The 25,061-nt window shown below is 37.4% G+C and overlaps 1 protein-coding gene across 5 annotated transcripts in view; it reads right to left on the minus strand.

The window, feature by feature from the left end:
* Nucleotides 1-25,061, minus strand: part of LOC150092901 (uncharacterized) — a 143,068-nt gene that overhangs the window by 101,099 nt on the left and 16,908 nt on the right. For 3 of the 5 annotated variants that reach the window (XM_090414042.1, XM_090414041.1, XM_090414044.1), the window contains one exon: nucleotides 19,325-19,352. In XM_090414042.1, the coding sequence (XP_090270168.1) occupies nucleotides 19,325-19,352 (28 nt within the window). Of the gene's footprint in view, nucleotides 1-19,309; nucleotides 19,353-25,061 lie in introns of all 5 variants that reach the window. The other 2 variants (XM_090414039.1, XM_090414043.1) reach the window with 1 other exon arrangement.

The following is a 25,061-nucleotide window of genomic DNA, read 5'->3' on the forward strand; positions in this document are numbered from 1 at the left end:
TTCACGGAATTAACAACACATATAAAGTATATTAATTAAAGATAACTTTAATAAATAACTTCTATATTTCGGCAATGTCACGTTGCCATCTTCAGAAACATAAAGATATGGTATGTGCATGCGGGCACTAACAAAAGCAAATGAGGAAGAAAGCAAGAAACTAATATTGCTCCTAAAGTCCTAATGGTGCCCTCTGGTGGGCTAATTTGGTTGACTTGGCAGTTGGGCTGAAGTTCTCAAAATGTAAGGCTCCCAAATTTGGGGTAGTTTCATGCACCCAAATTTGTTGAGGTTAGGAACGTTTTTTAGTGGTGCTGAAGATTCCTTGAATAATCTCTCGTATTTCAACTTGCTGCGGTGTATTATTTTTGTTTTCTTCCAGCGAATTCTATGGTGGGTATCTAAGGCATGGTCTGCCAGCCCAGAGCAGCTGTACTGGTGAAACCGGATGTAGTCTTTGTGTTCTGAAATCCTGATATTTGTTGTTCTGCCTGTTTGGCCAAAGTAGGACAATTTGCAGCTGCAAGGGACCTGGTATACACCAGGTAGGTCTAGGGGAAGTGGTTGGTCTTTGGTAGAGCGGATAAGGGATGCCAACTTTTTATATGGTCTGTAACAGGGAGTAAGGTCATATTTTCTGAGGATATTGGTTATTTTCTCAGAGGTGCCCTGGATGTAGGGGATGGTGATAGATTTGGTGTAATCTTTATTGTGGAGGGGGGAGGGGGGTTGTGGTTTACTGGTTTGAGTATTTTTTGGAGGTTATAGCCATTGGCTAAGAAAGTGTTGTGGATGTGGTTTAGTTCAGTAGTTAGGGCCTTGTCATCTGAGCAGATTAATTTTGCCCTGTTATATAGTGTTTTTATAACCCCAAGAATATAGAAGTATAAAGAAATATAGAAGTTATTTATTAAAGTTATCTTTAATTAATATACTTTATATACGTTGTTAATTCCGTAAACTAATTACCAGTTATGTATGACCAACGTATAAGCCTTGCTACTAGAAGTACTATAAGCTTCCACCCATAAATAAGCTGTCAAGCTTATAGTACATTGTTATCATTACTACTGTGGGCAGGCTAAAAGTTAAATAATCTGGAAATTCTCACAAAGTGACCAAACATGGAATTTTTTTCAGGCCTCCAATAAGCAAGGTGGTAATCCAATACTGGAAAATGAAATTCATTTACCACATATGGACATTTAGAAAATATCCATGCCCAAGCTGAGAGTAGATATACAGTAATCCCTCCATTAATGCGCCCCTGATTAGTGCGACATTTTTTTTCGACACCCAAATTCAATTAGTGCGCTTATATACATCTTAAAAATAAATGTTACAGATTTTAAAAATTTTCTATCTATACATTTTTATGGCTAACTATTTTAAAAAATCTCTCACCAGAATGAAATAATTTAGTTACCAATTTACAACATTTTACAAAGCTATTTTTAATGGCATACTACACTATGTTCCAAATTTTTACCACCAAAATTTATGTCATCTGCTATACGCCCACAGATTTGAGACCCTTCGACACTTCTGCGCATGTCACAAAAAGGAGAAGCCATTCCGATAATAGGGTAATCAATCAGTCTTCTGGGATGAGTTGTTTATTATTACATGTCTGAAAATTAACTTCTCTTTTATGATCATTGTAATTTTTAAATTGGTAACTATTTTGCTTGTATAACAGTTGGGAAATTTTATCTATAAAGCACGTAATTTCGCGTGTTGGAGACCAATTGATACGTCCTTCATTTCTTTCTCTCATTCAATGATAACGTCCAAGAGTTAATTAAATCTCAATTGAGTGATTCTGACTTGCTAAATTTAGATGCACAGCAGGAAGATCCCGAAGAATATGAAGAAAATTTAACCACTGATAGTCAGCCAAAAGAGATTTCACAGAAACAATTTGAAAATATTTTTCGTACAATCGAAGTTTTTAAGCAGCAATGCTTAGATGCTGACACTGATGAAGACAGAAGCAGTAAAATTTGCAAAAGAGTAGAAGAGGCAATAGGGCCATACCTTCGGTTGTATCAAAAAAAGAAACAAAATGGCCACCAAACTACATTAGCTCAATTCTTTGTTAAGAAGTAGAATAATAAAATTTATAACCCAGCCACTGGGGAGGGCAAATTAGTCTTCTCAGTGCCGGTCCCAAGCCCGGATAAATGGGGAGGGTTGGCGTCAGGAAGGGCATCCGGCCATAAAAAAAAACCATGCCAAAACCAAGGATGAAATGTTCAATAACATAGAAAGGACCAGGGCTAGGGCGTCCCCCATAAGTGACATGCAGTTCTGTCGCCTGAGGACTGTGAGAAGTGGGCTAGGGCTACTGAACCAAGGATGGGTTCAGCTAAAGAAGCGAGTCCAACAGAAAGAGAGTGTGTGTGTAAAGTAAGAATCGGGTCACTGAATGAGGAAGAAAGCAAGAAACTAATATTGCTCCTAAAGTCCTAATGATGCCCTCTGGTGGGCTAATTTGGTTGACTTGGCAGTTGGGCTGAAGTTCTTAAAATGTAAGTCTCCCAAATTTGGGGTAGTTTCATGCACCCAAATTTGTTGAGGTTAGGAACGTTTTTTAGTGGTGCTGAAGATTCCTTGAATAATCTCTAAGAGTAGGGAGATAGTGGACATGATGAGAAGAAGGAAGCTGAAGATCTTGTGCGTGCAGGAGACAAGGTGGAAGGGCAATAAAGCAAAGGAGCTGGCAGAGGGAGATAAACTGTTTTATAGCAGTGTGAATGAGAAGGGAAGAAACGGAGTTGGAATTATCATTGATAAGGAGCTAAAGGGTGGAGTCTGCGAGGTGTGCCGGAAAAATGATCGGATTATAAGCGTTAAGCTTGAGATGGGAGGAAGTGTGGCTACACCCCATAAATAGGTTGTGATGAGGAGGCGAAAGAGACATTCTGGAGAGAACTTGACTAAGTAGTAATGCGAATCCTTGATGGTGAGAGAGTGATCGTCGGAGCAGATCTGAATGGGCATGTAGGAAGGCGACGAAGCAGTGAAGAAAGGGTACATGGGGGTTAGAGTAGTGGTGAAAGAAATGAAGAAGGTAAAAGAATCATAGAATATGCTGGCCTTCGGTCTGGCTATAGCTAACACGTGGTTCAAGAAGAGAGTTGGGCATCTGATAATCTATAAGAGTGAGGATAGAATGAGTCAGATTGACTATATTATGTGCCATAGGAAACATCTGAAAGAGGTGAAAAACTGTAAAGTGATTAATGGAGAAAGTGTAGTGGCACAGCACAGGTTGGTTGTGGTAGACTGTGATATAAAAGGGGAAAAGAAGAATAGACAGAAGTAGTGGATACAGAGGAGAATAAAGTGGTGGAAATTGGAAGAGGAAGGTCCAAGGAATAAGTTTAAAGAAAAGGTATTGAAGGAAATGAAGTTACCAGAGGATGTGGAAGAATGGTGGGACGTTAACAGTCTGAATATTAGAAAAATTGGAGAAGAGGTGCTTGGTATAAAATCAGGAAAGGGACCGCCTGAGGATAAGGAGGCATGGTGGTGGAATGAGGAGGTGCAGTTGGAGATCAAGGAAAAGAAACAGGCAAAGAAAAAATGGGACATGACTGGAACTAGAGCCGAAAAGGAGGCATATAGATTAGCGAAGAAAAATGCAAAGAGCTGTGGCAAGGGCAGTTGACGAGGTTTATGAAGAACTGGAGAGAAACAGTGGTGAAGCTGTTGTTGAGAATAGCGAAAGCCAGAGATAATGCCTCGAAAGATATAACAGCAGTCAAGCAGATAAAGGATGCCTCAGGAGTAGTATTACAAGAGGAAGATGGAAAGAATATTTCCGTAAACTACCAAATGAGGAGAATCCGAGAGAGAGGTGCGAGGATGGAGAGGTAAACGAGAGACCGGTGCAAGACATAAGTAGAGAGGAAGTGGATTGGGTACTAAGAAAAATGAAGAATGGAAAGGCTGTGGGGGGCAGACCAGATACCTGGGGAAGTGTGGAAAAGTTTGGGCAGTGAGGGCATGGATATGTTATGGGATCTGATGAGGAAAATAGCCCAACAGGAAAAGATACTAGAGGAATGGAGGAAAAATATTCTCGTCCCAATCTACGAAGGAAGAGGAGATGTTCAAGCCTGTGACACCTATACAGGGATCAAGTTGATGTCACACACATTGAAGATATGGGAAAGAGTAATTGAAGGATACAGCAGGAAACGAAAATTGGTGAGGAGCAGTTTGGATTTATGCCAGGAAGAGGGACAACAGATGGGATATTTGCGCTAAGGCGATTGATGGAGAAATATAGAGAGATGCAAGTGGATCTGCACATGGTGTTTATAGACCTGGAAAAGGCATACGACAGAGTGGCCAGGCAGGAGGTATGGAGGTGTATGAGGAAGAAGGGGGTGTCGGAGAAGTACATGAGGTTGGTGAAGGAGATATATGAGGGAACAGAAACTCAGGTCAGGTCTAGTGTCGGCATGACAGAAGGGTTCCCCATTGTCGTAGGGCTACACCAAGGGTCAGCTCTGAGCCCCTACCTCTTTGACCTGGTCATGGATGTACTAGTCGAGGATGTCAAGAAGGAGGCACCATGGAGCATACTGTTTGCCGACATTGTTCTATGCGAATCATCCCGAGAGAAGCTTGAAAATACCCTGGAAGAGTGGAGAAATGCATTGGAGGAGAGAGGCATGAGAATTAACCAGGTGAAGACTGAATATATGTCAATGAGGAGTGACGAGGATATGGTCATATGACTCCAGGGTGAAAGGCTAATTTCAGGGAAGAAATTCAAGTACCTTGAGTTGGTTGTCGAGAGGAATGGTGACTTGGATGAGGAAATACAGCACCGAATAACATGCAGTTGGATGAATAGGAGGAAGATGAGTGGGGTCCTGTGCGACAAGAGAGTGAGTTGTAAGAGGAAAGGAAAGCTGTATAAGATGGTGGTGAGGCCGGCGATGCTCCATGGTGTGGAGACGTGGCCTATAACCACGTCTCCGCACCATGTTGAGATGGATGAGTGGTGTGACAAAGGAGGACAGAATAAGGAATGACTACATCAGAGGGACGGTTAAGGTGGGACCAATTGGAAAGAAGATACAAGAAAGTAGGCTGAGGTGGTTTGGACATGTAGAGAGGAAGGGTGAGGAGTATGTTGGTAAACAAGTGGAGTATATGGAGTTGGAGGGAAGGAGGAAAAGAGGCAGGCCCAAGCTCAGGTGGGTAAGGTGACAGAGGATCTTAGGGAGAAAGGATGGAGTCCAAAGGATGCCCTGGACTGGAAAACTTGGAAGAGGAAGGTTAAAGATCAGTGCGCTGACCCCGTTTAACATGGGATAAGAGTGAAAGAAGAAGAATAATAAAATTTATATTCTGAATATGTTTCATTTTCTTTTTGCTTCATGGTTTTCCTTTAACTAGACCCTAAATAAGAAATTTGAGAACGAATTATACATTTTCCTATAGGTTATTATATTCAATTAGTGCGTTTTCGATTAATGCGCCTGTTTAAAAGAATGCATTAGGCTCACTAATTGAGGGATTGCTGTACATTAACCATACAGCCAAAGAGGCTTGGCAACATAAGAAAATCAATTACAAATAGGGTATGTTTCTTATTGCTATATATATATATATATATATATATATATATATATATATTTTTTTTTTTTTTTTAGCAAACTTTACACATTTTTATGACCCATGTAGGACCACAAAATCTTGATACTTCAAAACAATCTGTTCAAGGGTTCCTATGAAGCTACCTTAAGTACAAAAAAAGAAGTAGTCACTCAAACTTCCCTCAGGTTATTCTGGCAGATTTTAGGAGGGAAAAAGTCATGCATAAGCCCTTTTCCTGCTGAAATCTGCAAAACAATTTTGGAATCAATTTAATAATTCCAAATGTGTCCAAAGTTAGCATAACTATTGCTAATTATTTCATTGGTTTTTACAGATAAACCAATATATAAAGGAAGATACTGTACCACAGGAGTAAAAATTAAAATAGAAAAGAATGGCATCAAATGGTAAATTCCACTTAGAAAACTTAAAAATGCCCTAAATTGGTGTTGAAGTAGGTTTAATTTTTTTTTGTTTTTTTTGTTAATATAAATACTTAATATTCTCAATTGACAGGGAAGTAATCATTAACAAAATGTTTATAAATAGTATATTTATAAACATTAGGTGAATTTATATTAAATTCACCTAATGTACTATTAAGCTTCCACACATAAATAAGCTGTCAAACTTATAGTACATTGTTATCATTACTGTGGGGAGGCTAAGAGTTAAATAATCTGTAAATTCTCACAAAGTGACCAAACATGGAATTTTTTGCAGGCCTCCAATAAGCAAGGTGATAATCCAATACTGGAAAATGAAAAATTCATTTATCACATATGGACATTTAGAAAATATCCATGCCCACAGCTGAGAGTAGATATATATTAACCACACAGCCAAACAGGCTTGGCAATATAAGAAAATCAATTACAAATAGGGTATGTTTCTTATTGCTATATTTTTTTTTAGCAAACTTTACACATTTTTATGACCATGTAGGACCAAAATCCTGATACTTCAAAACAATCTGTTCGAGGGTTCCTATGAAGCTACTTTAAGTACAAAAAAAGAAGTAGTCACTCAAACTTCCCTCAGGTTATTCTGGCAGATTTTAGGAGGGAAAAAGTCATGTGTAAGCCCTTTTCCTGCTGAAATCTGCAAAATAACTTTAGAATCCATTTAATAACACTTCAAATGTTTACTTCAAAATTAGCACAACTAATTACTTTACAGATAAACCAATATATAAAGGAAGATATTGTGCCACAGGAATAAAAAATTAAAATGTTAAAAAATAGCAAATTCACTTAGAAAACTTAAATACCCTTTTAGGGTATTTTGGCATGGAACTAATCATCTATGTGGTACTTGCTGATGGGGCAGGAACACAAGAACATGCCTGTCTATGCAGGCATGCCACAAATTGCATAATTTTTTAAACAAAATTAAGAAAACATCCATAATTGGGAAGGCGGAGGTCTGTTAATTAAAAGTGTGGTGAGTTACATATGAACATGATGCACTAATCTAGAGCTGTGCTTCATCTGAAAAAGAGAAAAAAAAAAATCTAAAGTGTTTTTGTTAAATAGGTACTCTACCTATGAAAGATTAAAAATCTATCATGCATTTAGTACTGCAGGTGAGACAAGAATTAAACAATCTAAAAACTCTGTTTTGGAAATCAATTCAATGTAGCCTTTCAAGCCTTACTAATTTATATACTTGATTTATATGATATATATATAAAACCACTTGATTTATATAATTTTGCATTGCCAAAATGAAGCCTTTTCGCTCTTTATTTTAGTAAACACTTTACACAACGACCAAAAGTTCACTTAAGGAAAATATACCTCTCCAACACTTCGAGTTCCTTAGTACTGAACAAGTTTTTGCTCTCTTAAGGTTTCTGCCTTGTCTCTGAGGAGAACCAATCAGTTTGAAACAGCTGTCAGGCCAGTGAAACCTTATCAAAATGAACCAATAACAGATGACTATATCGACGTTTAGGCAAAGAAATCATGTTTCCTATAAGACAGGGTATATGTGGAATTACCGGGCTGGTAAGTATGACAAGCTTAGGTGTGTGCTTGGCTCAATGCCATGGCATGTAAAACTGCAAGGGCTGGATGTTGATGGTGCATGGGAGGTGGTTAAGAACGGTTTGCAGGAGGCAATGGTTGACTGTATACCAAGAGTCCGAATAATAAATCAGGTAGGGGTTAAATGGATGAATAACACTATTAAGCTTGAGCTGCAAAAAAAGAAACAATTGTGGAGGGAATTTAAGGAGAAGGGTGACCATCAGGTGCATGAACAGTATAAAGCTCAGGCCAGGATGGTAACAAGGGTGGTAAGAAAAGCAAAAGCAGATTACGAAAGAAAATTGGCCATGCAGGCTAAAGAGAATCCCAAACAGTTTTTTCAATATGTTGCAAGTAAAAGGAAAAATGCTCATGGTAGAATGATCTTAAAAAATGCTGAGGGTAGGGAGGTAACTGAATCAGTCGATGTTGTGGAATTACTGAGCGAGCACTTTGCAAGAGTATATCATCCAGGTGGTGGCTTTGCGGAAATGGAGGAACCAACAGCTTATACTGGAATTGTGATGAATGAGGTAGAGGTAACTAGTCTATTACAGAACCTCAATGTCAATACATCTGTGGGATTGGATGGTATACCAGCTCGTGTCGTACGTGAAGCGGCCAAAGAATTGTCAGTGCCCTTGACCATTATGTTTAATTTGAGCCTCAGGACTGGGTCAGTCCCAAGGGGGTGGAAAGAGGGGAAAATAGTTCCACTGCACAAAGGTGGTTCCAAGGCTGCTGTTGAAAATTACCGGCCAATCAGCATAACAGGAATCATTATCAAGGTCTTAGAGAAAATAGTCAAGAGGAAAATACAAGATTGGATAGAAGAAAATGGGATACTGTATCGGGGACAGCATGGTTTTGTGAAGGGTAGGTCATGCCTCAGTAACTTGCTCACGTATTATAACACAGTGACGGCTGAACTGGATAAGGGTAATGGGTTTACAGTGATTCTGCTGGACCTTGCTAAGGCCTTTGACAGGATACCACATGGAATTCTAATCAGTAAATTGCAGCATATGGGAATGGACATAGGGTTGGTGAGATGGATAGGAGGGTGGTTGACGGAGAGATATCAGAGAGTGGTTTACTCAGGAGTAGAGTCCACTAGACGGCCTGTGACTAGTGGTGTACCACAAGGATCTGTTCTTGGACCACTGCTGTTTAATTTGTTCATAAATGATATAGGAAAGGATCTGAGAGGAACAGTTCATTTGTTTGCAGATGATGCGAAGTTGGGTAGGGCAATAGTGAATGCAGATGATGTCAAAATTTTGCAGGATGATTTGGATAGATTGGAGGTCTGGGCTAGGGAGAATGGATGTCAATTTAATGTGGCAAAATGTAAGGTTATACATTTTGGGGTGAAAAGATGGGAGGCAGTTTACTGCATTGGTGGAACCGTGCTCCAGGAAATTGATGAGGCACGAGATTTAGGAGTGTTGGTGGATAAGGAATTGAAATTTAGGGGACACATTGCAAAAGTGGCCAAATCAGCTCATCAAATCACTTGGTTGCTGAAGAATACGTTGACAAGCAGAGACAAGCAGGTTATTGTTCCTCTGTATCGAGCCTTGATAAGACCTCATCTCGACTACTGTGCTCAGATTTGGTCACCTAGGTTTCTTCTTGATGGGGAGGAGGTAGAGAGGATCCAGAGGCGAGTGACCAAGATGATAGCAGGTCTGTGGAATGAACCGTATGAGAACAGGTTGAGGATTTGTGGGTTGCAAAAATTGGTTGATAGGCGGAGGAGGGGAGATATGATTGAGACATTCAAATTACTGAAGGGTTTCTATAAAATTAATTCAGAAGATATTTTTGAGAACAGGGCTGGTTGTGGGAGGACTAGGGGACATCCATGGAAACTGGGCAAAAGTGTTGTTAGTAAAGGTGTTAGAGCTGGGTTCTTTACTTTTAGAGTAGTGAATGAGTGGAATGCGCTCCCTGAGTCTGTGGTGGATGCTGTGACAGTGAATGAGTTTAAGGCGAGGTATGATAGATACTGTATGAATGTCGAATAGTTGTGATGAAAATGATTTGGGGCCTCCCTCGATGAGTCTAATGACTCCCTGGAGTTGCCCGTAATAATAATAATAATAATAATAATAAGGTCCGGCTAGGGCAAACTCAGTAAGCTCTCTTGTCAAATTTCACACAAAACTTTTATGGTTTTTGTATTTGACTTTGAAATAATGCTGGACATATCCACTTAATTTATATAATTTTGCATTGCCGAAATGAAGCCTTTTGGCTTTTTATTTTAGTCATCTTATAAAATTTATTGTGCTTGTTATGTGTATTTATTTCTCTGTTTTATGTATATTTTGCTTAGTTTCTAAGAATTTTCTTTTGTTTATTGAGGATCAGTATACAATTTACACAGTAATGGAATACATAATTTCCAATCATCAGAATTATTCACCCTTTTGCATTTCATACATTCATTACTTTTTTCTTATCAGTAGCTCTTCTGTATGATAATAGATATCTCACATATGCTAGCATTTTGTTGTATATCAACGACATCTTATAATACAAGAAGTATTCATTTTTATTGGAAGATATAAATTTTTACTACTGCTGTTCTTTCTTAAGACTGGAATAAAAATGTTCCTATACCATGAAAAACATCCCATATTCAACAGGTGCTAAACTGCAGAAGTAAGAAAAACAAGTAGTTTTATTGTATCACTATATACAGTATAGACATTTAGTCTATGTAATATATTTAGCAACAACTGGTGTAATTAGAGACAACTGAAAAACACTTCCCTCTCACAAACTATCCCTGCATGCAAGCAAAACAGATTCATTGCAGCACTAAACACTTTTATCCTAACGTCCTTTTTCAAATTTTCAGTTCAAAAATACATATAGCAGCTGTTTATAATGCAGCTAGCAGATACAAAAAAGCACATAATTTATGTAAAGCAAAAAGACCAATATGAGAAAAAATATGTCAGTGGCATTTTGTGTGTCCATTTCTGTTGGATGTGCTGTTGTGTGCATATGCAACCCGTGCTAAAAAATTCACATCAATTTGACTACACGATTGCATTTTTATTGATGTATGAAAGTTTCACGAGTGTACAGCGCATCAGTACTCATCTTAATCAGTCCAATTCAATTAACTGTAGGAAAATTGAATACTTTATCAATTAATTGTAACCAAATTACAGAGAGTGGGGAAAACTGTTTGTTTTAAGGTATATTAGAAAACAATAAAGGGAAATGCTCTATTTGGTTGTTATATTTGAATTACTCAAAGGTGGAAATATGTGAACCATCATTTATAAACCATGTGAAAATGGGAAATGTAAAGGAAAGAATAAATGTGTGCATAAATACATTAATGGCAAATGAATTATTAATAATTAACATTTGTGATATGTCCTATAAGTTAATGGGCAGGGCGAATAGCATACGATCCTATAAAGTATAAACAAACTATGAGGAGAGGGAAAGAGATTTGTTTGCAAAGTATAAATAACTAACCAATAATAAACAGCCACTAATACATTTAGTAGTTCAGTTAAAATTACAGGGAGAGGATAATCCAATGAACTAATAATGTTGATCAGGTGATTCATTTAAGTGTGGCAGGAATACATGTGGCTTGATGGAGCAACAAATCATCTTTTAAAATTTGTTGTGCATGTGTATTTCTCCGGCTTAGATTTAACTTTGTTTTCTAAGAATTTTTTTTGTTACGGAGACTCAGTATACATTCTACACAATAATAGGATACATAATATCCGATCATTATTGGAATCATCCACTTTTGGCAATCCTACATTTATTAGTTTCATTTATTTTTATCTCACACATGCTAGTATTTTGCTGTAGATCAACAACTTCTCATAATACACAAGTATTCATTTTTATTCAGGAATAGATAAATCTTACGTCTTGTTTCCGAAGACTAGAATAAAAATGTTCCCATACTGTTAAAATACTTTCCAGCCTCAACAGGTGCTATACTGCAAAGCAAGAAAAACAAGTAGCTTCATTTACCATCTGTGTACTGTATTTAGGAACAATTAGAGTAATTAGAGACAACTTGAACGACACACGTAATGGAAAAGCACTCCCCTCAACAGGTGCTATACTGCAAAGCAAGAAAAACAAGTAGCTTCATTTAACATCTGTGTACTGTATTTAGGAACAATTAGAGTAATTAGAGACAACTTGAACGACACACGTAATGGAAAAGCACTCCCCTCCTGGGGTGTTTTTCTGTTCTGTTTGCATGCATTCAGCATGCAAACAGAACATTTTTATTGTAGCAGTAAACATAACAGCTAGCTAAACATATTTGTCCTAACATCTGCTTTCAAATTTTTAGTTCCAGAAATGTATAACAGCTTTGTTTATAATACAGCATTGGACACAGAAAGCACCCAATTTATGAAAAGCAAAATGAATATAACTTGAATTCAGTTTGAATTGAATTTGCGATATTCAATCCAGACACTTAAACACTAATTTTAGAAATAAAATTTTACCGAAAAGAAGTGCAACTAACATGCCATATAACGTCTTTAACCACATCAGATATAGTGCTAAGGATATCATTTTGAACTGTCAAAGACGTCCCTTGAAATACAGTTCAATCCTTTAAATGCCAGCCTGGCTGGCCGAGCAGTTAGCATGTCCGCTCTCCAGTCAAGAGGCTGCGGATTTGAATCCACGCGTGGGCATGGATGTTTGTGATGGTCTGTGGAAATACTAATGATGGTGGTCGGCGGTAGATGGCATTGGTGTAGTTGGGATCAGTTGGTGGAAGCAGAGTTGCAGAGTACATGCTCTCCCTCGATGAGTCTTTGGACAAATAATAATAAAAATGACTGTCTAAAAGAGGATCATACTCACGGAACTCATTTAAAAATTATATATAGTTTCCTTGGTTAGCTGAATCTTCAGACTCATTACGACCTCTCAAAGGAAGCTCTTGCTTAGCCAAATAACAAACAGCATCAATTAATCTTTTTAAAAATGTCTCTGTTTTTCTTTACCTGTTCATTATGACTGGTAACTTCAATTTTTCTTTGTTGGTCAATGAGTGTCAATTCTTTGTTTCCAAACATCTTAAGTATTTAAAAGTGACTGAACATGTGATTTGGAGCGCTCGTGTTTGTACTACTGTTATTAAAGGTCGGAATATCCATGCTTATTCCAAATGCCTTTCTCTGTGAACAATAATAAACAAGGCCAACAAAAAAGTCTTGACTGCACTTCACATCCATTTAACCATTCTACTGCATTACATTGTCTCACACATTCAGTTTGTGCATCTTTGTGCTTGATCAGTAAATTTGGAAGAGGATGAGGGGGCTTATCTCCTTCGATCACAGCCATACAATCTGCAAAAGTTCCGGCAGAAAACAGGACATTCATTAGATTGACAACATTGTTTCCCATTGCAAATATGCAAAAAAGTTATAAATTTATGGAAAATTATACATTAAAAACATGTCTATATTATATACCACATCAAATCACACTTCATGCATGCAAAACAGATGAAACTCAGAAAAGAAAAACAGCAACTCATGACAAATGACAACATTCAGCTGGATTAGTTGAAACAATAACCAATCAACAGTCACCGATTTCTAGGTGTTGTCTCAATCCACACCCTGCCTTGCCTTCTTGGCTGTTTAAAACCACTGAAATTTGACCCACTGAAATACACAATCTGTACATCTGATCAATGGGCTCTGTACGTATTTTGAACACACACACACAGGCTATTAATGCGAATGTGATGCACTGTACACCTAGCACACCCGGAATATGGAATCAGGCTATTAATGCGAATGTGATGCAATGTTTACGTGTCGAAAAGTGTCCTTTTCATGACACAATTTGCAAAAGTCGCAGAAAATAGGACATTCATTAGATTGCCATCATTGTTTCCCATTGTAAATATGTGCAAAAAAGTTATAAATTTATAAGTTATAAGTTATTTATTTACAACTGGTGCATTCTGTATCTACCTTTCATCTTCTGGATTTTATCCAAAACAGGTTTTGCACTCATTGTTTGATTAATCGATGATGTAAATTGGATCCAGGATTGTTTTTGACCTTGACATCTCACATGGTGGAATAGACATGAGTGAGTTGCTGTTGACATTTTCTTTACTTTTATATTCTCAGCATAACAGGATCTCAGAGCAGATGTGGTGGTGGCTAACTTTCTTCCCTGAAATGAATGAGGCTGAAGGATTCATACTTGAGTGGTTTTTGGTTCAGAGCCATAGCTCCCCACCCACCATGGATGCCCACTCTCTGGCAATGACTGCACTTAGGAGTGGAACACCAGAGTGACCCCAAAATGCCATACAAGCACCACAGCAACCTTGTGCCCTGTCCCCAGACCATGGAGAAGGAGACTTACTGCAACACCCTTGACCCTTAACAGGCAAGCCCACCAGCCAATTGATCCTAGCCAGGCAATCCAGGAGCACCTGTCTTGCCAAAGCCAAAAAATTCCAATACTACATGATCCTCCTTTACAGATGTCCATGGGTTGCACTGCACGGTAAACAGTGGCAAGGCATTGGATCTCAGTGATGTAGTCTGAAAAATAGGATAGTAAAAATTACTCAGGAGAAATAGAGCACGAAGAAAAGCAAAGAAAAGGAGGAAGAATGACAAGAGTCAATACCATCACTGGGAGGTTTCTCCACCATGAACAGGTACATGACACAGAGCCTGGTTGACAAGCAGAATATTGTCAAAAATGAAGGAGAGTGAAGCATGGCCATTCTTCCAAGAAATGAGACAGGATTGCATTGATGGCACCAAAATTCACCAAGCTATCCCTACCCCACCTGAGAATGGCAAAGAGATGGCAAAGTGTTTAATGAAATGACTAAATAAAAGATCTTGAAGTGTGAATAACCTGAGCACCAGCAAATTTTGAAAATGATCTGAGAGAGACATCACTGATGCATAAGAAGAATGCAGTTGAAAGCACAAAACTAAGGTACATCAGCATTGACAGAAAAATCTGACAAAAAGAAACCATCTGCTATGACCTGCAATGAACAACTGATAAGGAAGCCGGTAATCCATTCACAAAGGGAAGGAGGAATAGAATACCATAAGATGGATGCTTGGGCAAGGCCATGATATTAGACCTGACCAAATGTCCCAGAAACATCAAGGCAAACATCAAATGACTGAGTTTCTCGAAACCTCTCAATGGCTCGTGGCCAAAAGCGAACAAAGGCTGGCTAGTAGATGTGCTGTGGAATGAGAACAAGAAATTATCACCAGTGAATAAGTTATTCTTAAGTTCCTTGGCAATAGACTCTGAAAACTAGTATTTTATTTTAAAGAATAAATGTGAGATCATTGAAAATTGTTAGAAAATATTTCATTAATCCATAATTTTGAAGCAGGTTTTTAGGATATTCTACTCTATTTCCTGCTAAAAGTAAATATTCTACTTTTTGTTTGTGCCTGGTGGTGGCTGAGGAGAGAGGGGAGGAATCATTTGTCACACAGTTTCATTGCAGCATTTTGAAAGTTTGGCAGTATACAATTAATAATGCAGGTTGAAATACACCATTTAAGTTTAAACACATCAACCAAAATCTGTTGCTTACACATCCTGAAACCAAAAAAATTTTCCCCCTTCTATATAGTATTTAATCAAATATAACTCTCACTTTTTCCCCAAAAATTAAAGCTGAAAAATCGTGGTGCGAGATATATGCCAGGATTTTCAGAAACTAAAGTTTTCAGGAAAAAAACTGAAAATGGGGATGATTTAACAAGAATCTCCTATTCGCTATCACTATTTCTGCCTCAAGAGCAGTTTCCTTGTGTGCATCATCAGTCATTTACCCAAATAGCATCATCTTCTTTCCCATTATTTCAAACAAAAATTACCAGTAATTTACAAGACAGTAATTTACATTTAACAGACAGCAATGGTAGGCCAGTAGAGATAGAGCAGCTATGAAGATGTGCATATGATTTGTGCGATATTAACAAAAGATTGTGCTACCAAACAACAAAGGCAAGCCAACAGTTGAGTTGAAATGCTAATTCTCATGAACTGAATTCCATATCTGAAACTGCCATAACAACATTCATTATATATTTCTTAGTTTTAACACATTCACAATGGGATGGTGTTTTTCCAATTATCGTTCCAACGGAACTTCTCATTACCGGGCTAACTCACACAAAGTTTCAACCCCTGGTTTAATTTTATTGCTGGCTATTTGTGTGCCGCTTCTGCTTTTGTGATGTCTTAATGACATCGAAAATTTCAAAAACTGGACAATAATTTTTAGTTATACTGTGTTTGTCAGTGCAACAAATGGTTTAATTGAATCTATACAGCATAGTTTCTGTATAGACTCAATATAGACTCTGTATAGGGAGGGGACATGTGATTCATTAGTTAGTGCCATTTTAATCCCAGTTGTCTCTAATTGCACTATTTGTTGAGAAATATATTAGACTGCAAATTTTTCTGTACCTTATTCAGTGATACAATAAAAGTACTTGCTTATCTTGCATCTGCAATATAGTGGCTGTTGGGGAAGGTGTGTTGTTTACTGTGGGAGAACGAATTATTATTGCCCTGACGTAAACGTGTTTAAACTTTTTCTCATATGCGATGTATATGCGAAACTTAATTTTTTTTTTTTTTTTTTTAATCAAAGTAAAATCAGGGGTGCAAGTTATACATGAGGGCAAGTTATATTTGAGTAAATACAGTAGCAGTAGCTTTGCTTGCTTTGAAAATCGCATGCCTACCAGATGTACCACTAGCAGAGCAAAGCAATTTGTTGTGTTCCACCCCCACGGGAAAGTGATTATCTGGTACCTGATGTGACCACAGTTAGAGAGTAATGATGTGGAAATTACAAATGTTCAATATTTTACTTATACACTGCAGTTAGCAATAACTGGCACCATTAATACACATACTAATATCAGATTTAGAAAAATTGGACATTTTAACCATTCCATCACCAGCATGCTTGAAATTAAGATATTCAAACCAAATTAAATTTCAGCTGCATAAAATTAGTTCAAGATATACCTACAGGTGGGACTAATTTTAATATGCCATGACAAATACAAGAATAATTGAGCATGAAATGTCTACATGATCTACAACAATATAAACACATTAAGCTCAAATCAGTGGTCTTTACCATGAGTCTGAATGTTGCTTTAATTTCAGAAGTGCTCCAAAACTATTATGACTAAAATGTTTATGTAAAGATCAAGGAACACTTTTTCAGAAATGGGAACAACGAAAAAATTTCTCCAAGAAGAAAATTTATTTCAACAATTCTAGGATTTTAAGCTAGCACTTTTCAAGTCAGACAAAGTAGTGCCTGAAAGTGTTCTAATTAATGTGAAATCAGATTCTGAAAAAAAAAGTTTATAACAATCCTTTATAAAAAAAGTGAAGGGGATAGGGATTGTTGGAAATCATAATGATGAAAACAAAATCTAGTAAATCATGGCAGCATACATACTGCTATATTGCTACAAGTCAAAAGCTAACCTAGGTGAAAAAAAAAAAAAAAAAAAAAGATTAAAACAATCATCTCATTGTTAAACTACTATTAAGATTAGGAAGAACTTGATTTATTAGCATAGTGGCAAGAAATGAAAATCAGGTTGCCCATTTTGAACGAAATAGCAATAAAATTTCTTTTGGCACCAGCTATCAGCACATTCAGCAAGATTTTTTCAGAAACTTGAAATAATTAAAGAAATCAGGTCTTCCAAAAATCACTGAAAAATGCTTTTCCACCATCAAAATGGATCATAACTTCCTTTTGATTAGTAAATCCATAATTATTCTCTATATTTAACAATTGAAAAAAATTTAAGTTTTATTAATGTTTTTATTGTTATTTAAGGAAATACATTTTTTTTCCTGATTTTTATGTTCTATTCAGTTTTAATAAATGCTCCTTATAAAATTAAAATGACCAGTTTATTAAACTTATGGAAAGCAAAATTTTATTTTAATTTTCATTTATTAAAAAAATAGGATCATATCCTTTGCACTCCGTGTGGGTACATATCAGGATTTGATTATGAAAAAAAAAAAAAAGTTTTTTCCTCAGAACTTTTTGTAAAATTCCATTAGAATTTTTCTAATGAATTGCAAATTAAATATAATATTCATTTATTTGTACAAATCATACTTCAGCATATCCCTACTAAAATCTCCCCAGAAGGCATGTTCTTCATGCAGCAAGTGGTTGTCTTTTGTGAAGACAAAGAAACATTTTCATTTTAGACAGGTAACACTGGACTTTCACAGACATCCATGCCACTGTGGAATTCAAATCTACAGCATGTTCACTGGAGACTCCATACAAGTATGCTACGCACTCAGCCAAATAGCCTGGCTTGATACACAGGATAGTAATGCCACCATGTCACGCAGCAAGCATAATTTTTCATTATGTTATTCCACCATAATACATCCTTTCATTTCAGCAATATAAAATACATCTTAAGTCAGCAAACTCACAAGTTACCAGCCCACTCTCATTTGCTTGTTTGGTATCCAGATACCAACTGAGGAATGGACAATAGGTCACAATTCCAAAGTACTTTTTTTCCCCATTCTTTCAGTTATCTAGCCTTAATCCTTAAATACCCAGCTCTATTTTATAATAATTTTTCCTCATTAAATTTTAACACCAAAAGAGTGAAAAATTATTTATCAGGATGTAATCAGTAATAAGCCCTTTCCTCTCTCTCTACAGGTAGAAAACTGGTATCAATTTTGACAAACAGTTTTGAGGGGAAGAACTCTGGCACCTTGTTAGAACTCATGCAATTAACAGACATAATAACAGACGTAAGCACCACCGTAGCGCAACTGGAAGAACGACGATGCATTGTGTCCTTTGATTGGAATAGGCCTAAGTTCAATTCTCGTCGCGACGGGAGGAATCTTTATCTGGACGATTTCAATCGAAGGCGAGTTAGCCGATCTCATACGGAGGTAGCAGGGTTTTTCTCCTGGAAACTCTGGTTTTTCATTCCGCATACAAACAAATTGGCCCTTCAGAACACATGCAATTTACAAACAAAAAATACTAGCTGTGGTAGTGGTGGAGGTGGGCAGTAAATGGCGTTGATGGAGATGATTCGTAGTAGAGGTTCAGTGTAGTGGTTGAGACAGTTGTAGGTGTCCTCCCGCGATGAGTCTTTGGACTCCTTGGAGGTGTCACGAATAATAATAATAATAATATATTAGCCTCATAACCCCAGTTTCTTCAACCATAAATCCAAATCAACCAACCGATTTCACAACTTATGAGATGAGTTAGCTCACATTCATTTGGAAACATTACAAAATGCTCCTTGCATCCAATACAGGATTCAAACTCGGATCTTTCCAACCAATGTGCACATGTTATTGACTTGACTGCGCTTGTATTCAAAGCAACGTGCTTGTACATGTATAGGCACGCTACCTATTGTGCCTATACATGCGTGAAACTGGACCTACAATACACTTCAGTTTGCTAAATTAATACTGCTAGTCAAAGAAAAAAAAACCAAAATATTTTAGATTTCCAAAAAAAAAAAGAAAAAGAAAAAAAATCAACTTGAAAAATTTTAAAGTAACAGAAAACTTACTGTTCTTTTCATTACCTGCATCTAATGATACACTTTGAAAAACCTGTAAATAAAAAATTGGTATTACTTTTTCTTTTCACGTCATAATTGGCAGAATTAATATTCAAATATGCAGTCTACAGAATCTAATTTTAGAATAAGAATAACGTGCAAAATAGAAACAATTCAATATAAGTTCAATGTCATACGTTTTGTCTAACAGGTAAGAGTTAAAGCATGTGTGCAAGCTTAATGCTATAAAACAATTTTGCAACTTAATGTCATTAAACTGCATAAGAAGTTCTCAACGACATTTAAATGTGAGATATGATGTAAATTAAACTGCACGTTATCATTAAGCATTGATTGTAATTAATGAAATTGATTATAATTTTTTTCCTCTCACACCAAGATCAGAAGTACAAGGTAATACAGAAACATGCAAGGAAGCAGCATAATTACTGAAGTTCTAGGGGTACCCTTTATGGTTTCTGCTCTTAGTTGTTGAGCAGAAGGCATTAAAATTAGTTTTCCATTTGAGTTTCACAGATTCATATTTTATTAAGGTTAGGGTAGTTTTAAACAGCAACTGCATATAATGGAAAACATCTTTCATGTTTCAACTAGCATGTGAAATGATGAAACACCATTCCTATGCCCCCTTTGATTCTATTACCGCGCACACACTCACACATTCTTATAAGATGCTAATTGTTGTAATCTGCAGTAAAAATTGCTAGTCTGCAAATGCACTTAAAAAATTACCTTAACCTAAATAAATATGGCTGTATAAAAATATGAGAAACTGCAGCTTTATGGATTTCTACCCAACCACTGAGGCTACCAACTAAAAATCCAGACAGCATCCTTCCAAGGGCTGAAGTGTAATCATTTGTATTTCGGGTTACATGAGTGCATACTAGTCTTTACATTGTATCCCCGGGGTGTAAGAAACATCAAATCGTTAACTAGAATTTAACCTGTGAACTATTTCACAGGTTAATTATAAATTATTTCCATTAAATCTACGAGTTGTATATAATTCTTTCCATTTAAAATTATTTCGGGCGACTCCAGGGAGTCCTTAGACTCATCGAGGGAGGCCCTAAGTATCTATCACACCTTGCCTTGAACTCGCTCATCGCCATAGCACCCAAAACAGACTCTGGCAGCTTATTCCACTCATTTACCACTCTAAAAGTAAAGAATCCAGCTCTAAGACCTCTGCTAACCACACTCTTGCCCAGCTTCCATAGGTATCCCCTAGTTCTCCCATCACCAGTCCTGATCTCAAAAATATCCTCTGAATTAATTCTATAGAATCCCTTTAGCAATTTGAATGTCTCAATCATATCTCCCCTTTTCCACCTATCAACTAGTTTCTGCAACCCACAAATCTTCAACCTGTTCTCATATGGTTCATTCCATAGACCTGCTATCATCTTAGTCACTCGCCTCTGGATCCTCTCCACCTCCTCCCCATCAAGAAGGAACCGAGGTGACCAAATCTGGGCACAGTAGTTGAGATGAGGTCTTATCAAGGCTTGGTACAGAAGTACAATAACTTGCTTGTCTCTGCTTGTCAAGGTATTTTTCAACAACCAAGTGAGTTGATGAGCTGATTTAGCCACTTTTGCAATGTGCCCCCTAAACTTCAATTCCCTGTCCACCAACACTCCCAAGTCGCTGGCCTCATCAATCTCATGGAGTACAGTTCCACCAATGTGGTATACTGCTGCTAATCTTTTCACCCCAAAATGTATAACCTTACGTTTTGTCACATTAAATTGACATCCATTCTCCTTAGCCCAGAACTCCAATCTATCCAAGTCGTCCTCAAGATTTTGACTACTTCTGCATTCACTATCGCCCTACCCAACTTTGCATCATCAGTGAACAAATGAACTGTTCCACTTAGATCCTTCCCTATATCATTAATGAACAAATTAAATAGCAGTGGTCCAAGAACAGAACCCTGTGGCACAACACTAGTCATTTGGACTCTACTCCTGAATAAAATACTCTTTGATATCTCTCCATCAACCGCCCACCTATCCATCTCACCAACCCTATATCCATTCCCATATGTTGTAGTTTATGGATTAGAATTCCATGTGGTATCCTGTCAAATGCCTTTGCCAGGTCCAGCAGTATCACTGTAAACCCATTACCCTTATCCACTTCAGCCGTCACCTTGTTATAAAACTTGAGCAAGTTACTGAGGCATGATCTACCCTTCACAAGGCCATGCTGTCCCCTGTACAGTATCTCATTTTCGTCAATCCATTCCGGTATTTTTCCCTTGACTACTTTCTCCAAGACCTTGACAACGACTCCTGATATGCTGATTGGTCGGTAATTTGCAACCATAGTCTTAGATCCGCCTTTATGCAGTGAAACTATTTTCCTCTCTTTCCACACCTTCGGGACTAAACCAGACCCGAGACTCAGATGAAACAACATGGTCAAGGGCAATGATAATTCCTTAGCCGCTTCACGCAAGACCCATGCCGGTATATCATCCGATCCCACAGATGTATTCACATTAAAGTTCTGTAATAGACTATTCACCTCCACTTCATTCATCACAATTCCCATATAAACTAATGGTTCCTTCATTTCTTCAATGTCACCACTTGGATGATATACTTTTGCAAAGTGCGCGCTCATTAACTCCACTATATCGACTGATTCAGTGACCTCCTTACCATCGTCATTCCTTAAAATCATTTTGCCGTGTACAGTTTTTTTCTTGCTTACAGCATATTGAAAGCACTGTTTGGGATTCTCTTTTGCTTGCATAGCTAGTTTCCTTTCATAATCCGCTTTTGCTTTTTTTTTTTTACCACACTCGTTACCCTTCTGGCCTGCACTTTATACCATTCGTGCGCCTGCAGGTTACCCCTTTCTTTAAATTCCCTCCACAGTCGTTTCTTTTTTTGCAGCTCAATCTTAATGGTGTTATTCATCCATTTAACCCCTACTTGTTTTACTATTCGGACCCTAGGTATACAATCAGCCATAACCTCCTATAAATGCTCCTTGACCACTTCCCATGCTCTATCGACGTCCAGCCCTTGCAGTTGTACATGCCATGGCACTGATCCAAGCAATCTCCTAAGCTTGTCATACTTGCCAGCACGGTAATTCCACATATACCCTGTCTTAATCGAAAATTCCACACTTTAGCCACCTCCCAGGTCAAGACCTTATGATCACTCTCACCAATAGGTGGCAACATGGTCATATTCATTACAGTCAAATTCTGAGATGCTATTACCAGGTCAAGTACTCTCGCACCCCTAGTATTTTCAATTACATGCTGTCTCAGATAGTTATCCCTTAATAATTGAATAAAATCCATTTCCTTCCTCACATGTGTCCTCTCCTCCTTCCAATCAATGTTACCATAGTTGAAATCCCCCATAATAATTACCCTCCTTCCATTCATTTCATCAATTTGTTTATGCATACCATCTCCATCATCTATTCCATCACCTGGTCTATAGCAGCACTCAACTGTATATTTTATTCTGCCAATCTCAATCTCACACCAAATAGCCTCAAATTAGCTCCTTTCATTATCCTGCAATACAAATTCAATTCTCCTTGGCTGCAGTTCATCAGCTATCATCAATAACACCCCTCCCCCCATTTTATTCTCTCTGTCCCTCCTAAACACACTATAACCTACACATTCTATCCCACTAACTATATCATCTTCCGTCAGCCATGTTTCACAAATGCCAATAACCTGTGGCCAAGAAGAGCCAATCAAGGCCAAAAATTCTTCCTTCTTGTTCCTAATACTCCTGGCATTAGTATGCATGAAATGCAGTGATCCCACCCCTATCTTGATGCGTTATTCTAAATGTCCCATTCCCATTTTTTGTCCTTGGTGCTGGCTGGGGTACATTATATGCATTCTTACACTCAACTGTCTCACTGATGTCCGCATATCCACTCCCCCCTCCTCCTTGGTAGTTCTAGTTTCCCTAGTTCTGCACATCCATTTTCACTTCATTCAGCAACAGTTTTTCCAGTCTCCACACACCAAGTCCATTCAAATGCAGGCCATTCATCCTGTATAAGTCCTTTCGCCCATCAAACTCATTCCACACCACACCGTCTGCATAACCTGCGCATAATGTCATTTGCGATTATGGCCCTCCTCTCTGTCATACCGTGGCAACAGACTCACCATTCTAACTCTGTCACTGTTTTCTTTCGCTACCTTTAACAATACTTTCAAGTCCTCATTAGAATGCGATATCATTACTATAAGAGGGAAGTCACTAGTTACCAATAAGAATATTCCCTAGTCATCTTTTTTTTATTAGAATCCAAATTTTCTCAAAATAAAACAGCATTAAAGGTCTGTTATGAGAATCTACAAAAATCAGAAGGAAAAAAAGTCATCGTGAAGAATATTCATTGCAGGCAATATTTTATTCCCCAATGGTACGGAAATAGAAAACTGAGTCAACCATGGAAAATGACTAATGAACAGTTAACTAGGTAAAACAAGATGAACAAATTGAAAGAGCAAAATCCAACTGCAGTGAGAATTCCTACATGGATTGTTGAACTGGACTAATGCTATAGGCATATATTAAATTTATTACTTTAATGTTTAATTTGTTTTTAAAAAAAGAAATCCTCTACATCAGAGGCAGCTGCATCTGAATTTAAAAATTTAAGTTCTCATATCAGATGGAATTTGAACGCCACACCTTTACAATGAAAAACAAAGCAACTGGATGAAACACAAGCAAGGAAAAGTGAATGTCACTCCTACTCATGTCCCCTGCCCCCAAAAGCAAGTCTAATACAGCAGCTTCTACAGCCAACATTTGGCACAATAGAATGTTATTTTATTATTTTCACTTAAATACAAACATTTTGAAAAATCAGATTTAATAACAGCAAGGTTATTAAATGAAATGTGATTTGGAAATTCCCCCCCCCCTCCCCAGCTCAAAAATCAGACAGTGGCAGAAACAAAGTTGGCAAAGTATTGCTTAAAAAAAAATAAAAAAATTGCATACTTTGAAGGAGAAACTTTAAAATTAATGATCGCGATTTGAAATGTTTTAATGTTCTGTGTAGGAGTGTGAGGCTATCTAATGTGAAATGGAGTGTTGTTGCAGATGTGGCAATTGGGAATGCTGGGAGAACAAAGAAATGTGTCGTCAATTACCCGCATGGGTACTAAACAAATAACTAAGGTTGACAAATAATTCCAACATTGACTGGGTAGCAGACAAAACTCATAAGAATTTATTGGGCTGTTGCAAGACAACTTTCTCAAGCAGCATATGAGAGAAGCAACTTGAGTCAGCTTTCAGCATAGCAACAGAAGGGGGGACTCAGAAGGGGATGTGTCTGATCTGCCAGCAGTTGGTGACAGTGATCAGGCTGTATTGTCCTGGTAAGCAATTAAGTATACAGATGTTCCAAATAAAAACAGATTATATGTTGAATTACAAAGCTGAAAAGTATGACAAACTCGTTCGGTCTCATTGTATCAATTACTGAATGGGAAGCTATGAAAAAAAACATGAATAAATAATGTATCTGAATATATTCCTGAGTTTGAAGAACAAATAAGATGGGAATAAAATGGATGGTGCAACCTTATTAAGCAATAAATCTATATAAGAAGATAATGTGAAACCTAAGTCAGACTATGAAAAGAAGTTGCCTATGCAAGTTAAAGGCAACCCAAAATAATGTTATGCTCCAAGTAAAAGAAAGAGCATATGCACTGTTC

This window comes from Typopeltis vanoorti, chromosome 24, assembly GCF_054136105.1.
Source record: "Typopeltis vanoorti isolate ZY-2024b chromosome 24, IOZ_Tvanoo_1.0, whole genome shotgun sequence".
Taxonomy (NCBI): Eukaryota; Metazoa; Arthropoda; class Arachnida; order Uropygi; family Thelyphonidae; genus Typopeltis; species Typopeltis vanoorti.